General features: G+C 38.4%; 2 protein-coding genes across 2 annotated transcripts; both read right to left on the bottom strand.

Moving 5' to 3' along the window:
- Positions 1-1,078: 1,078 nt before the first annotated feature.
- On the bottom strand, positions 1,079-4,942 carry LOC122280770 (transcription factor MYB120). Its single transcript, XM_043091789.1, has 3 exons — positions 3,966-4,942; positions 2,675-3,521; positions 1,079-1,689 (listed from the first exon to the last, which is right to left on the bottom strand). The coding sequence occupies exons 1-3, from the start codon at positions 4,335-4,337 to the stop codon at positions 1,418-1,420; spliced, it is 1,491 nt and encodes a 496-aa protein (XP_042947723.1). The 5' UTR covers positions 4,338-4,942; the 3' UTR covers positions 1,079-1,417.
- A 3,636-nt stretch (positions 4,943-8,578) lies between these two features.
- On the bottom strand, positions 8,579-14,973 carry LOC122280911. The gene is made up of 10 exons (XM_043092032.1): positions 14,180-14,973; positions 13,652-13,697; positions 13,424-13,496; positions 13,277-13,322; positions 13,080-13,178; positions 11,501-11,569; positions 11,077-11,407; positions 10,628-10,773; positions 10,062-10,526; positions 8,579-9,986 (listed from the first exon to the last, which is right to left on the bottom strand). Exons 1-10 carry the CDS (start codon positions 14,603-14,605, stop codon positions 9,126-9,128), a joined length of 2,562 nt encoding a protein of 853 aa, XP_042947966.1. The 5' UTR covers positions 14,606-14,973; the 3' UTR covers positions 8,579-9,125.
- Positions 14,974-16,799: the final 1,826 nt, after the last annotated feature.

The raw sequence follows: 16,799 nt of genomic DNA on the forward strand, positions 1-16,799 counted from the left end.
ATGGATGTTGAGATGAGTTGAGTTGAATTGTGAATAGTAGTATTTTGTGAGTCCCATTGAGATGAGTTTTATTTTTTTAGATTGAGATGGGTTTAACTTTTTTTATGCTAAATTGAAAAGGTAATGGATTTCATCAATAATTGGTTTAAGATGAGTTGAGTTGGGTTTAAATGAGGTAATTGAGCAGAATATCGAAGCAGTAATCTTGAATTCAGATCTTAACATGTGAATTCACCTATTGAAATTGTTCTTCCACTTAAATTTTTAAGATAATTGATAATTTAGGAGCCTGTTTGGTTCTAAGACTCAACTGAGATCAACTTAGTTTAGTCTAATTTTAACATCCAAATATTCAACTCTCAAATTACTAAACCCATATCAATTAAAAACATCTTTATACGTGGACACACAATCTTTTTTCAACTTAACAACTTTTTATAGGTGAGACTCACAACTTTTTTCAACTTTCCATAAATAGTACTAACTCATCTAAACACATTTAGATGGGTTCCGTATAACTCACTTTACTAACTCAACTCATTACTATTTATAAAGAACTCAACTTAGCACAACTTAGCTCAATATCCAAACACAATCTTAAGTAGTTAAAGGAGGTCATGATGCTTTAATACCAGACTTACGTTCAGGGTAATATTGTCAAATTAGATGTGTTTCAGCATTATGAGAAGGTAATGAGGGAGTTGTTAGCTGTATATTTAAATTAGTGTTGCAATCGCAGTGACTTGCCAAATTGTTTTTCCCTCTGGTAGGAGTATCGATACAACCATGAAGCTTTTTGCAGTGCAAAACAGATGGCAGAGAGCTTGCAGTGGGCGCCTCAAATCTCGATGGTTTTTTTAGCACATAGGAATCCTGAAAAGCAGTGTGAGAGGCTGAAAAACCCATTGGATTTGCAGCTAGCAGTGTTTTTTGGTTTAGCCTGGATGGGCAGGTGTACACTCACGCAGGGAATGTTGTTAATTATAGTACTACAAAGGTATATGATTTGTCTAAAAAGGTTTTAATCCAACTTCTTTTTAATGTTCTGGTGGCCTCCAAATTTGGCAAAGATTACATCTCCAGCTAAATTTAGACACTAAATACATAGAATTGAGTTCCGTTAACAGTGCAACAATGCTTCGGCTAACACACTAACTTTGGCTCTAAATTAATGTCCATAAGACGAAGCATTGCATTTGAGGAACCAGCAACGCTGCTGATAATTCATTGTTTAGATATATAGAAACGATCATTCTGCCCCTGCTTCCAAGTTCAGAATAATGAAGGAAATACTACCTATTAAAACAAATCCCATCAAAACAAAATAAAAGGAAAGATAAAACCCCATACTGACTTTGAAGCCTTTTTATTTTATGTATTATAATCATTAATTAACTCATATGCATGGACTTGCATCTTAGCAAATTCCAGGCAAGTTGTCCCAAGAGCAGGCGTCGGGGGTTCTACCGTGGTCAGTTGTGGCACCAAGTGGAAAAAATGAAGCTATATGTTGCATGTCGATCCCAATATTATCATCTGTTACACCTGAAGATTGGCCATTGGAGATTTCCCCACTATCGCTGTACCAATCTGGGACTTGCATGTTTGAAGGGATACCATTGAACAGTTTCGACAAGTCTTCATTCATGGAGTTGATCAGAACCCCTGATTCTTCCTGTGGTTTCACTCCTGTGTATAAAAAAAGGAACATGTTAAGCAAGAGGCATTAATATTCATGTCTCAGTTAGTTAGTTGGTTAGAATCTATTTGATTTGTTCATTTGTAGAACACATCAATTTAATAGAACCAGGTGTCTGTATGCTGCAAACTGCAAGGCATCACTCGCTCAGAAATATGAAACAGCACCATACTTGTGTTCTTCTATTAATAACACTAGCAGTAATTACAACAATTATAATTCAGGTACGCCTAAAGTCACATGAACATTTGCTTATCTAACCTACCTTCATCTTCTCTGCAAAACTCCTAGAAACTCAAAAAGAATGATAGAATGGGATTTTTAGGCTATCCTAATGATGATGGTGAAATGGTGAGATTGGGGCATAAAGGTTATCAATGTAAACGAAAACTAGGTATAATTGCGCTGAACATTTTTCCAGTATACATGGGAAAACTAGATTTTGTACCATCAAAATTTAGTATATTTTGTCTTTTAATTTGCACCCCAAATTACCAGTTTTTACAATTTGCACCCTATATCACGATCTGACCATCAAGATCCTAGCATGTCCTATATTTCATTGATCTTTTGATCTCAATCGAGGTGGTAGTTTTGGGTGCAAATTGACAATTTTGATAATTTAGCAATTTCAAACAAATGGCGATTAGTTTGGATTGCAGCATATATTTCCTTAATGAGAGTTAAAGAATCTATAATCTAAATTCATAACTTAGAATTGTTAGCATACAGGAAATGCAACCGAAAGCATGAAAACCGGAATTAATGTCTAAATTTATCTTGAGCTCGGGCACACTGGCACGGCCCAGAGACAGAGCACGTAGAAAACAGAACCAGTGCATCAAAATTCCTATAGCCTACAACAATCATACAGCATTCAACGATAACTTAAAATGCAATAATTTAATGTACTCACTAAGACAGATTATTATATATTATTAGTACTAGTTTAAGCAAATTAGAAAGAGAAGTCACCAGAAGAGCAATGAGTAGAACCGGAACCCTTGAACCCCTCGAACACACGCTTTTCTTCCAAAAAACTCTGGGTCTTCAAACCGTGGCTGGACGCTGCCAATGCCTGAGCCTCCTCCAACAAGTCCTCCAACAACCCATTGCCACTGCCCTGACTCGCAGCCGCATTAACCTTGGTATCGATGGTAATCTCTGACATCTCGGCCCGAGAAGGATGGGATGATAATTGGTTTGAAGGGAGCTCCTGTTTCACAGAATAAGCAAAGACCGGCGACACCATTTGGTCTAGTTCTAATTGGGTCCTCAGAAGCTGCGGCGAACTGTGGCTAAAAGTCACTGGGAACTGAAAGGAAGCCATATCAGGCAACTGGGTCAATGCAAGCTGACCCAGAGGAGCTTTATTACTCTGTGTTGTTGACGGAATAGGCAGTGAGAACCCGGTAGAGTCACGGCGCTTGAAGCGAATAGGGGTGCCTAGGATCGGCGGGGGACGCTGGAAGGTGAACGAGGAGGAGGAGGTGGTGGTGGTGGGGTCAAAGAGAGGGAAAGAGGTGCCGGTGGTGAAGGGCTGTGGAGAAAGGGGTTGGTGAGAAGGAGAGTGGGGTGGTGGGGTGGGGGAGAGAGTTAAAGAAGGATATTGGTGGTGAGAGTGGAAATGGAAGGTCGGAGTGTTTGGGTTAGTGGGTGTGGATGGGGCTGAAGGGGTGGAGGTGGCTGGAGTGGTGGGTTGGGAATAGGATTGGGGTGATGGCTGGATGTCAGGTGGGTAGAGAGGGAGGCCTTGCCGCTGCCGCCGCTTCACCCTCGTGTTCCAGTAGTTCTTGATTTCGTTGTCTGTTCGTCCAGGTAACTGCCAGAGACAGAGAGAGTCATTGTCAATGCAAAACAAACCAGGCAACGTTTTGTTTTGTAACGCATCAAAAAAATCCAAACATATGTTCTGAGAACGCAACAGGAAAAGGCAAAGCCTGGTTTTATATGGCATAGGAAATTAATTGAACTGGGGTTCTGAAGGCATAATTACCAACAAAATATCTATTCATAAACTCACAACATTTGTTATCAAACCACAAGAACGAGCCGGACGTATATTTTAAAAGAAGGTTAAATTCAATGGAAATGGACAAGGAAGTGCAGAATTCAAGTTATAGATAAAACTGATGAACTAACAGATGGACAGAGAAAGAAAACCAAAACCAGCAAACCAAAAACATTGAATCAGCAGAACCGAGAAACAAAGCCCAATTAACCAAACGGAAAACATGCTAGTGCATATAGGTAAATTTGAATGTACCCTAGCTGCCATGCGAGCCCATTTGTTGCCGTACTTAGCGTGGAGCTGAAGAATGAGCCTCTCCTCCTCGTGGGAGAAGGCACCCTTCTTGAGATTAGGTCTGAGGTGGTTGGCCCAGCGGAGCCTGCAGCTCTTGCCGCAGCGGGCGAGCCCGGAGTTCCTCTGCACCGCATTCCAGTTCCCTTCCCCGTGCTTCCTCACGTACTCCGTGAGAATCGAGTCCTCCACCGCCGTCCAGGGTCCCTTCTTCAGCGTGACCCCTCCTCCATGACCTCCACCACCCTCAGCCCCACCTACCAGCGAGCTCGACCCCGTGGACCCAACTCCCTCGTTCTGTGCTCCGCTGGTGTTGTTGTTGCTGCCGGGTGTCATTCCTACCAACTAAGATTTCCCAGCGGCCAAACACGGCTTCGTTTATAGGACACTACTTTCTTATAACTCGGTTAGTTACTCTATTATTGCTTGTAGCTGCACTGCCTCTGATTCGGGTGGGCCCTCTGGATTTTACTTTACAAATTCTTCTCTCTCTCTTTTTATTATTTATTATTTTTTTATCAATGACTTTTGTACGATATGGCACTAAAAACTAGATGGATATGGCACCTTTCAAAAGTACTTTCTGGGTTTCTGAGGGGGTTGTCTGCACCATAAAAGAAGAAGACGAGAAGGACAAACAGAAACGGAAATTGCTGTTCAGATTGAAGACGTAAGAATGTGAGCTCTTGGGTTTCTGGGTTCTGTGAGAGAGAGAGAGAGAGAGAGAGAGAGAGAGAGAGAGTGGTGGTGTTGGTTGCAGAGTCGAGATGAGGATGGAGATGGAATTGGAGGGTTTGTCTGTGACTGGGACCCACAAAGAGAAGGTGGTGTGGGGAGAGTGAGAGCAATTTAGAGGGAGGTTGAGAGAGAGAGAGAGAGAGAGAGAAACCTAGTATTGCGGTTCCGGGTACTTCTCCAACCTCATGGTGTTCCATTTTAGGCGCTTTCGTTTACCCATTTTGGATTGAGGTTCTATCCTTTACAGCACTGTTTTGCTGTTTTCCTAGCTCTCATTTGCTCACAATTAGCAGTTGGCTGCTGAGTGGATTACAGCCTTGGTTTTTCACTTTTTCAGTTTTCACGAGTGTGGTAAATTAAAAAAACACGTCTAGCAATTGGGAAAACAGTGACAATAGATCATCAAGTTCTAGAATTTCTAAGATACCCTTATCCTCAAGAAAACTTCTAATTTTAAAGTAATGATTGATATTTAATCACGCGCTTATCCAGCACTATTGGGTTTGGGGTACATATGGAGTTTTGCCAGGGTGGTGGTCTTTTGGTCTCTTTGTAAGTTACGTGGTAAATGCATTTAGTTTTGCCAGGGTGGTGGTCTTTTGGTCTCTTTGTAAGTACGTAGTAAATGCATTTGTACTATGCCAGAGACTAGAGGATTTTCAGACTGATGTTTGTTCCCTTTTAAGGATGCCTTCTCTTTCGGCCATTTTTGGTCCAAAAATTAACGAGGCTGTAAACGACCCACAATCTCAGAATGGATCATCTTAACATAATAAATGGTCCAAAATGCATATATTTTTACCATAATCTTATTCTGAAATCATGTAGATTGAATTAGGAGCCAATTTCCTATAAAGTAGGCTTGTCTAAATTTCTCGGAAGTAGTTATTATCTTCATCACGAGTTAATGGTGGAGACTGGTCGGATTTGTAGAGAGAGAGAGAGAGTTGAAGTGCTGCATGGATGCAGGCCTTAGTGTTAGAAACGACTAATCAAAGAATTGAATGAAGTTAGGGAGAAGATGATTATATTTAGAAGACCTACCCTACAATTAAGATAACAAATATCAAACAAATTTTAGTTATATTTTACGTATTACCACAAATTGGCGTAAGTTGTTAATACAAGATCACATAAAAAAAACTATGTATACATCCGGGGTTTACTCTAATAAGCAGACTGCTAGCTATGACTTGGTCAGAACTCACTATCCCATTTCATTGTCTCTACACTAAATATATAAATAAATAAATAAATAATAATATTACATGCAGTTTTGGTAATTCTTTTTTTTTTTTTATTTGTGTGTGTTTGGTTTGAATAGAGACTCGTTTCGATGATCAAGTTTTTCTTTTTTTCTCTCCTTTTATTTTTAAGCCAAGTACTTGAGATACATTACAATTTTTAATACTAAGATCTACACTATTTATGATATGCATATCTTATATATATATGCTGTGTTCATCTCTTTTTGAATTGTTAAAAGTGATTTTTTTTTTTTTAGATAAATGAATTGTAAACTTATTTAAGACAAAAAAATTGAAGAAAATCATTGATTAGGCTGTTGCATGTTTTGATCCATTTATGTAACTAGCATTAGATAGTTTAGTCCTAAAAACAGAGATCTTTGCAGCTGGTAAATTATTTTATTGTTACAGAAAAGTTCTGAGGCCTAATTTGGATACCAAGGTACTCTCATCTCATCTCAATATTCAAACATCACAAATATACACACTTTTCAATTTTTTCATCTAATCATTATCTAATCATTACAACTTTTTCAAACTTCTAGACAAAACAAAAAAATAATTCAACTTTTTTAAATTCAAAAATAAAAATAATATTAACAATAATATTTTAATTTTATAATATTTTAATTCAAAATTTTTTCTCTCATTTTCCAAAATCCCTTATGCATCTTAACCTAAATAATTTCATTATTATTCACAGAACATATAATATTCTCATCTCCATATCCAAACGAGGCCTAAAGGGTATAGAAAATTAGAAACCAATTAATTAACCTTTCAACATCCATTCAAGGAATAGAACTATAAACCCTCTCAATATAAAATAAAAAATGGTTGAAAATATTTTGCACATGAAACATAACATTTAAATTAATTAAAATAGACTCGTGCAACATAACAATTAAAATAGACTTGTGCATAGAAAATTGATAGAAAGAGACCGTGTCAATATACTTTGTTGTTGAGTCAAACTCAATTGATCTCAACTCATCTCAAATAAATCATTGATGAGACTTACTATTTCTTCAATTTTTCATAAAAAGTTAAAAGTCATCTCAATCTATTTCATACATTTCAATCTAAAAAGTTAAACTCATCTCAACCTTACAATGTTAAACCCATCTCAATGGGACTCAAAAAATACTATTGTTCACAACTTAACTCATCTCACTATCTAAATATAGGCTTGACGTGAACCAAGCCACCTAATAAGCTATGATAAGCTAGCCGGCCCTACGATCTGATGCGTTGTTCCAACATGTTTTGATGCTTTCAGCAACGGGTTGTAAGAATTTAGAAAAAATTTATTTATTATCTATTTTCTCATCATCCCATGATGCAATATTATATGATAGGTTCACACATGAAATATAATAACTAGTCTCTAATTATTTAATATTATATTATATTATATGATGACGAGAAGAGGATAAAAGAATGATGAGAATTAGAATAATAATAGTATTACTATTCTCAAGGCAAATAAGAGTTGTTAGTTGTTTGTCAAAAATCAGAGCCAACTAATCTTGACCAGCTGACTTTACAAGGCCGCCCTAAGGTGGGAAAAAATTGGTTATTTGCACAACCAAAATGCCTGCTTCTATATGTGTGTATATATATATATATATGTGTGTGTGTGTGTACACGTTGTGCGAGATAAGAGTTGGAGCTTTGAGATCGTCATGGACATGGCTTTGTTCTCAAACTTGTTCAGCTGTTTCTCAGAGCCGTCCCAGTCCAAACAACGATACGTATGTGACGGGGATGTTTGTGTTATTAGGAAGCAGAAGAAACTTCATGGGAAAAAGCGAAGCCTTTGGAGTTCATTCACCCCTCTCTCGCGATCATGATCAGAAGCAGGCAGCAAAGCTTTTAGCGATGGATTTGATAGTCCATGATCCGGTTTGTATTAATATTCATGCGACTTGCTAAAGATTTCGTTGCAGATCAATGAGCCGGCGCATGACTCTTGTAACCATATATGTCTATTAATTTGTGTGGTAAATCCACTTTAGCAGGTGTCTTTTTTGAAATTTTGTTTGATGTCTCGGTACCTGTTGTCAAATTGGTTGATTCAGTGTATTCTTAGTTGTGATTCCTGAACAGGATGCTTCAACTTCTGTTCTGTGGTGCAGCCTAAGGGTCGTTTGAGCTACCATAATTTCACGATGACTCCTACATTTTAGGCATGTAAATTAGCAAAATAATAACCTGGCTTTGTTTATTCAGCACCTCGATCCTTGAATGAATCTTTTTTTTTTTTTTCTTTTTAAATCTCATTTTTATGAGCTATTTTTCTTTGTTTATTCCTAAAAATGCTAGTTCACGTAAAGATATCGTAGAAGTAAACAATTATACTGCAGTTCCATGGCAATGCATATTGCATGTCAAATGAGCCGCTGCATAAACAGAAATGCTTCTTGCTCGTACTGTGACCTTCGCCTTCACAAAATTGAGCAATCTACGACGGGCAGGGAGGTAGCAACATCCTTTGAATGACACGCTCATCTTGGACAGTGGAACTACCAACTTAAGAGGTGAAAACCAGCCCCATTTCCAGGAATTTAGAAAATTATGAGAAGATAGCAATTAGAAATTCCCATTTCGGAGAATATAAATATTAATTTACATAATAATATCAGCAGTACCAACTGGAATTGCCAATGCATCATCAGCATTAACGACTAGAAGCTAAACAACTATTTCTCATCCACCGGTAACAAATGTACAAGGCATTTTACTATAGACTTTTAACTTCTAAGCAATTGCTAATGTTCATTAAATGAATCATCCTTCTGCCAAAATTTTCAAATGTTGTAGCTCCCACATATATAACTCTTGCCGCTGCCTGCCAGTAATCCTCGTATAGAAAATAAGCCCGAAACTAGTCGCTGAATTCTTTCCCGACATCCGCCAGAATCATCCCATCGCAAGCAAACACATCCAACCAGACTAAATTGTTCCCCCCTTCGGGCAAGCCCAGTTAATGGGAGATCATACCCAAATCATCTGTCATATCGAACAAAGTACAATTTAGGTATGGGAGATTGAAAAAAATCAATATCGTCATGGCAGGAGCAAAGTAACCTCTGCTTTCTCCCCTATTTGCATGGTTCCTCAGAAAACCCATACTCACTCACAGTTGCAAAGCCAGGTCTGGCTGCTGGGAATCAACAAGAACACCAGTAGATGGTCTCACTGGAGACCCCGGAGACTGGAAACCAATATTCAAGTCTGGAGGAAGTGTTTCATATTTAGGCCTTGGTTGGGTATGAGGACTGAGACCTCGCCAAGGGTACTGCAGCTGAAACCTAGACAAGTCAGCGGGTGCTAATTGAGGGAAAACTATAGGTCGGTTTTGAAGCTGGGCTTCATTTGCCACACGAGCAGGTTGTGGCACAAATGCCACGGGAAAACTGTTCCTCTCAGACTGAGATTGCATCCCTCTAGAAAGTGGAATCTCTCCCCGTGCTTGAGAAATTTGTTGACAAAATTCTCGAGTTGGGTTGTATGATGGATTTGCAGAAATAGGAGTTTTGGGCAAGCTGAAATCTTCCGTTGCTTGTTTAAAGCCTCCAGCCCCAATCGACATCCATGCACGGGCAGCAGCTGCTGCAGCATTGCAAGAGTCATCTCTCCTAACAGATGGAACTGAGGTCACACTTTCTGGGGTTTCAACTGGGGATTGATTTGAAGATTTCTGCTGCTTATTGGCCCTTTCAGCCAAAATTCTCATCAACTGAGCTGGTTCACTATAAGCCTGCTCTTGTCCATGGGGAAAGTAGGTTCCTCTAGGCGTGTGATTAGGAGCTGTGTCAGAAGACAGTCTACTCATCTTACTATTCAAGCCCCCGTTGCTGATTTTTCCATTAGGTAACACTCCAGTAAAAGCTCTATCTGTATCAGGCTGCTTGAAAGGTACAGACTGCAGAAGATTTATGTTTCTTGATCTCGACTCTTTGGACCTTGTATCAGCCATTTCCGAATTACTTGAAAACTGCTTTTCAGCAATAAGCTCAGCATTAGTTTGATGGGCAGAAGGCAAAGAGTTCAATTCAAATTGCTTGCTTACCGTATTCTTAGTCTTGGTACAATCCCTGGATTGTGGATTTTGCTTCTGGTAATTGGCATTATCAGGAGTAGTGGATTTTGTTCCAGCAGAGCCAGAGAAAGATAATTTCCTTGCTGAAGTATGAGCACCAGCTGGACAAAACGAAGATTGTTTTCCATCTGAAATAGGCCCGCTTATAGGAAGCTCCATAGCAGAAACATGAGTCCTAGTTTTGTCATCCTTTGTCAAATCAGCATTAGACTGAAGCTTAGGAATTAAACCAGGCTCTTTCTGAGTGCAGTTCTCAAGCATTAGTACAGGTGTTTGAAGTGGCTCATATTCTCCAACCCAACCACGGCCAAATTTACACCCAGCAGGCAATGCCTGCTCAATTCTCTGGGAGGCAACTTTCCAAGCAACAGGTCCAAGAGTTGCGGCAAAACGAGCCAGGCTCCTTGCATAAGACAATTCTGCATGAAGCCCAACCTGATTCACAAATTGCAAAATTTGAAAAAAAACAAACATAAACAAAAACAAGTACAGAGGCCATCTATTCAAGAAAAAGAATTTATTTCCACATTACGTACAGCAACCAACTGCTTAAGTTCACCCTCAAAGGTGGTAAATATTGAGTCTGATCGAACTGCTGGTAGATTGGAAATGTTATATGTTGCGCGCCGGTTATCATCATACACAAATTGCTTCCTTCCCAATTTAGGGAGTAGACCCTTCCCTAAAATATTACAGAAACCAAAGCAATTAGTGTGAACAGTGGCAATGAGAGAATGAAGAATAATATTGAAAGAAAAAATATAATAAGCAGGCTATCAGTCATATACTGGCCTGACATAATTGTTTGATTGCAAACGAGCTACTCTGTATTGGCTAGAAATAATTAAAAACAATTTCTGAATCTAATTCTAGGCAAATGACGATACATCAAGTTCATAAAAATCTACGTGTACTGTACATATATCCATCCATTATCATTGTAGTTGATAAGGGAAGAAGGGGGAAATAACCTTCTTTATGATACCTGATGACAAGTCTTCTGCCTTCTCAAAATTAGTATCAATCAGGGAAGGATTAGCCTCTACAATATCAGTGTTAGAAGGCCTCTCAAAACCACCAGCTTGGTTCATATTAGAACCATTCTGCCCATTTGTAATTGTGGCAAGAGTGGCACCAGTGGAGAAATCAGAGCCAATGGGCTCCTGCGAGGTCAGGCAGAAAGGCTTCTTCCCCGACTTCTTAATTAAGAAATTGGACCTTGTTTTCTGCTCAGACTTCAACTCTTTCTCAGAGCGTTCAAATTCAACCCTTAACCTCTCGAATTTCTTCCTTGCCAACTCTTGAATGGAACGAGCCTTTTAACATATAGTTGTGTCATAAACTAACAAACAGAACAAGATGGTGAAACAACAGTGTCAAAGAGTAAGAAAGGGCCAAATGCTTTATACCTGTCTGTAGTAGATGGTGTCTGGTGCATTGTATTGCATGGAATTTGAACATATTAAGAAAATGTCACACTGCATTCAAGAAACAAACTTTACATAAAATATTTTTATATAAGTAACTTTTTAAACATAAATCTATGATAAAGCATTCTTTTACAAATAGAAGGGAAGAAAATAAGATTAGCAATACTTAAAAGTGTTTATTCAAGGGCAACTACAATTATAACAGATGAATGAAGTAACAACTTTAACTTAACAAAAGCAACCATGCAGAGAACACCAAATCATTCTCTTTCTTTTGGTTGCATTTTTCTTTTTAACAATTAACCAAGAATTTTATTGAAGAACTCAAAGCTATAGCTCAACGACACAGCTTTTGTACAAAATAAACACCTAATTGGACTCTCTTTTGGTTGCAAATAGCAAGAAATACATTCTAAAAAAATCCGAAATGGAATAAAACTCGCAGGAATTAAATTATTCTCCTAAAAGGATGCAATACTAAAGTTTCATCAGATTTCATTAGAGCGATCCCCATAGGAAAAGGGAAAAAAAATCATACAAAATAAAGATGACTGCAGAAACAGAAAACCAAATGGGCCCATTTGGTTCTGTTTTTTGAGAACCAAATGGGCCAAAAATACACATCTCAGAATTTTCAACTATATCTTTCTACATCAGGAAAAATGAAATCCTACAAGTCTGACATATGATGTGGCCTATGCGATGGCCCTCAGATCACATATCCTAATTCAACTAAAGCATAACCCTAAAAGCCTGTCATTTGATGTGTGCTATATGAATGACAGAGCAGACTTAGAATTAAGTGCAGCCTACCCTGCTCAATATGGATGGAGCCATGCGAATCAACATGACCCTCAATGGCAGCGAGGGTGAGGGCACCCAACACAAAAATGAAGTATTTTTGCAGACTGCTACATAATTACATATGTACAAACTTACATAGAATAGTGCCAACATATCATGAGAAGGAAGTTCAAGATACAGACAAAGGTAAGGGGTGGCCAAGGCAAAATATCTTTACCAAAACAGAGAATTCCTTTCCCCATTTTTGCCATTATATTCTATAAGAGGATATGAACCACGTCTGTATTATAAGAAGACTTTCCCAAGCTTAAGGCCCAGATTCAAAACTTTGAAATGGTTTTCCTCCTCTCCTATTCCTCTCTCTGATACAAACACAAATAAACATAAAATGCACGCGAACTGTTTATAAATGTTTTCACTATGTAATTAACGAAAAAAAGAAGATTCTTTTCTGTTAACTGTCTATTTGGCTAATTTCTTTTTATAAAAATAAGTTTTTTTCAGTTCGTAGCCAGCCCCATATCCCAGTCACCGTTAACATTCCCCAACCACTATAGTCCGTGATAATGGGTGTCCTCAGAATCATGATTTAGGCATACAGAAGGATGAGACATAAAGAAATTAAGACCACCTAAACCAACTACACTCATTCTCCTCCACATTCCACCCAAGCAACACGGCCACATTATTATGAGGTCCCATGTCCCCAAAGACTCGAGTAACAAAACAGCAAAACTAAAATATTAGTACAGACCTCAAATTTTTCCAAGGTAGAATACGATCCATCTGCCAACTTCTTCCTCACGGTGGCAAAGTCCATTGGATGCTCAATGACATCGTGATAATCGGGAAGCTGGAGTCACAAAATATAATAGCAAATAAATACCCGGCAGAAACAGTTACAAAATCCATATTACCATTTACATATGAAGAAAAAAGAATTCCAAACACCTCCTCAGGATCAACCGGTTCTGCATACACACCGTACGTATCTTTCCTGCCATCATTCGGATATCAACATCAGAAACTTTCTAAGCTTTGCAAATTAAGAAGGTAATCGACAAAAGAGAGAGAGAAGAAAGGAATTCAGTCCCATACTTCTGAAGCTTATCAAGGATCAACTCCAGTGTCCTCTTATCAGGCACTCCAGACGGAAGATCCGATGGCGTCCCTAACCAAAACAAAAGCCAAATTAAACAAGCCCGTACCAAATCCCAAAAATCATTCGACAAAATATCAAATCCTATAAACCGAAATCCTCACATGATAAATGAAAATCAAAATAAAGCCATTAATCAATTTTAAGAACTGTAGACCAAAACGAACCTGCAGAAGAATCGAGCCCCTTCAAGTCCACCTTCCTCCCCCTTTCCTATCAAAACCCGTAACCCACCACAAAAACACAAATAAGTACCACGCACCCATATTAAAAAAATACAAAAAAGCGGGATTAAGACTGCGTTTACGAGTGTGAGATAGAGACAGACCGGACAGAGACAGATAAGGCAGACAGTGCACAGTTAGAGAGAGATAAAGATATGGAAAGAGAGAGACAGAGAGAAAGATGTGGGTAGAGAGAGAGAGAGATGTGGGGGAGCGTGATCAGATTCTTGTGGGTTTTGCGTTAGTTTTTGACAGTTAAACAAACCGTTACAACCTCTCATTCCCCGACACAGAGTGGGAGAGTGTAATATTGAAGTCTGGACCAAAAAAGAAAACCCCAGCTATTTCAGCTGAGCTGTACCCCCCGCTCCCCCCACCTTCTCTCTCCCTCTCTCAGACACACACCCGCACCTCACCTTCTTCTACCCCTTCAACTCTTTACTAAGATCCTGACAATGATCCCATACATACCTCACCATCAACTTCATCCCCATCGCCGCCATCACCACGATCATCATCTTCGTCCTGTCGGTCAGCGTCTTCATCCCGACCATTGCCGATACTCCTCTTCTTCAACGGCTTCCGCTCGCAGTCGTCATCCGACGCGTACAATTCACGTGCACCCGTGTGAGACTGGTTCGGCTGAGCCAGTGGCTCGCTCCCTTGATTCAGCTTCACCACTAGCTTCAGCTTCTTCTCCCTCCTCCTCTGGTCCTCCTCCTCGTCCTCGTCGTCCTCATCCAGGAAGTCATCGAAGTCGATGTTGTACCTCACATTTCGGCGCCGGTGGCTCCGCCGGACATCCGGTTCTGCAACCGCCGCAGACTCGACAGCTCGGCGCGCCAGATCTGCCTTTGATGGCCTCCCTTTCTTCTTCCTCTTCACGATCTGGCCCATATGTCTCTCTCTACGACACAGGCTCACTACTTTCTCTCTCTAGCTCTCTTTCTTACTCTCTCTCTTCTATGCTTCCATTAGTTTCGACGGTGGCTTGGATCTTTTCGAGAGGCTTTGCGAGGTCCGAAGCTGTTCGAGATCGACGAAGCTCAGGTTCGGGGCTCAGTTTGGGTAACAAAAACAAATCATTGATTTCTCCTGCTCTCTTCGTGTAAAACGGCGTAAGTGGCTGAAAAATACGGCGTCTGGCGCTGCCCGCTGCCCATGCGGTGTTGCGTGTCCCTTCGCCTGCTGCCCGCTCCTGCTTACGTCTTTTCGCCTTTGTCTGTTCGTTCGATATGATATTCTTCGACCGCACGATTTCGCGCGTTTAACTTACTCACCACATGTCCCTTCCCGTCCAAGACCCCAACCGGAGTAATTCACACGATATTATGTCCCATGCTGGGCAAAGTGCTGACTTTCCGAGTTATTAGATTATAAATTCATGTTAATGTGAAAATCACTTGTTACATCTTAGCATCCTGTAAATATTTTTTAAGCATCCTACCAGGATTATTTGATCAAATGATAATCAACAAGTGGTTTCAATTTTTCATTTAAATGGTTGGTTGATATATAAAATTATTTAAAAAATATTTAATCATAAAAATTTTACATAACTTGATGTAATATATCAGATTGTAAAATTATTTTTATTATAATGTAAAAATATTAATTTTTATAAAATTATGTCACATATTTTAAATAATTTTATATATAGGTAAGATTTAATTAAAAATGATTGTTTATACATAAAAAAAAAAAAAAAAAAAAAAGCTTATAAAAAGAGGATAATAAAAGAATTTAGAAAAGTTGGTTGTTCTTCCTCAAGTGCATGGTGCATATTCTTAACATCAAATTGTCAATTCTTAACATCAAGTGCATGGTGCATATTCTGATACTCAAAAATTGAAGTAGATCGTTCATGTATCAATAACATCAAATTGTCAAAATTCAGTGTTTCGCACATATCTCAGATAACACAACATGAAATTCTTAAGCTATTGAAATCTTAGAAGTGTTTGATAGAATCCAATTCTTAAAGGTCATGCTATGAAGATCAAAAGTGTACCGATAGTTGATCAATGTCTTTAATTTATTTATTTTTAAACATTAAAAAAATATTATTTTAGAAAAAAAGAAAATAAAAAATAAATATTTAATTCAATACATTTTTTAATATTTAAAAAATAATAATGAAAAAACACATCAATCTGTGCAGATGTTAGGTAGGACATCGGCCTATAGTATTTTCCATTCTTAATTTGGTCAAAACGAATACAATCACGGAAGGGAAGGTGGAAGTATATTTACACGCGCCTTAAAACACGTAGAGAAAGCGTTTCAGAATTTCAACTGGGTTGATAGTTTGATATAGACTAGAGGGCGATCTAATGGCCAGAGCCAATCGTTGTACTTTGACATAACAGCCTCTTACAATTTGCTTTCCGCCCTCTGCTGAGTATCTCAATGATTATCCCAAATTAAATGATGTATTATTTAATAATTATATTTTAATTAAATTAATAATCAGAATTAATACAAATAAAGTAATAAAATAAACAATTACTTCTTAAACAGTAATAAATAAATTTGATTTTATTTTTATAAATAATGTAACTCAAAATCAATAAATTTCAGTTTGCATAATTTATTACAAGTAATTTTTCATCTCTAATAATTAAAAGAGACTTCATTTTTATATTTAGATAATCGATTATGGATGCTCAAAAAGATTCAATGGTGGTTTCAAATAGTTTACTTTTTCTCTATCTGTCTTTGAAAAAACTCCGCCGCGGCTGCTGCTGCTTATCGGTGCCATCAAATCAAAAACATCAACAGAGTGGAGCTCAGATGATCGGAGGGTGGAGAATAACAGAAAATCTATAGAGTAGTTTTACACTTTTTTATATTATTAAAAAATATAAATTTATTATTTTAACTTCTATTATTTTATGTTAAGTGTCGGATTGCTGTGTAGCCGTGTTCGGAGAATAAATAAAGTGCACGTAGGCAAAATAAATAGCGAGTAGTAGGGAGAGCCGACTGAAGTGGAAAGTCCTGAATTTCAGCTCCTCCATTTCCTGGTCACGCAGACACGACGTGGGCCACGGTATTCAGTAATAGGATAGGCCCCACTTGGTCCCACAAG

The sequence above is a fragment of the Carya illinoinensis genome, chromosome 11 (assembly GCF_018687715.1).
Source record: "Carya illinoinensis cultivar Pawnee chromosome 11, C.illinoinensisPawnee_v1, whole genome shotgun sequence".
In the NCBI taxonomy this organism is placed as follows: domain Eukaryota; kingdom Viridiplantae; phylum Streptophyta; class Magnoliopsida; order Fagales; family Juglandaceae; genus Carya; species Carya illinoinensis.

Coding starts and splice junctions, on each gene's coding strand:
- LOC122280770 (XM_043091789.1), bottom strand. CDS start 4,337: ATGACACCCGGCAGCAACAACAACACCAGCGGAGCACAGAACGAGGGA. Junction 3,522..3,965: donor GGGCTCGCATGGCAGCTAGG/GTACATTCAAAT, acceptor TGTCTCTGGCAG/TTACCTGGACGAACAGACAA. Junction 1,690..2,674: donor TTCTACTCATTGCTCTTCTG/GTGACTTCTCTT, acceptor TTTTATACACAG/GAGTGAAACCACAGGAAGAA.
- LOC122280911 (XM_043092032.1), bottom strand. CDS start 14,605: ATGGGCCAGATCGTGAAGAGGAAGAAGAAAGGGAGGCCATCAAAGGCA. Junction 13,698..14,179: donor GGGATGAAGTTGATGGTGAG/GTATGTATGGGA, acceptor GGGTTTTGATAG/GAAAGGGGGAGGAAGGTGGA. Junction 13,497..13,651: donor GGGGCTCGATTCTTCTGCAG/GTTCGTTTTGGT, acceptor TGTTTTGGTTAG/GGACGCCATCGGATCTTCCG.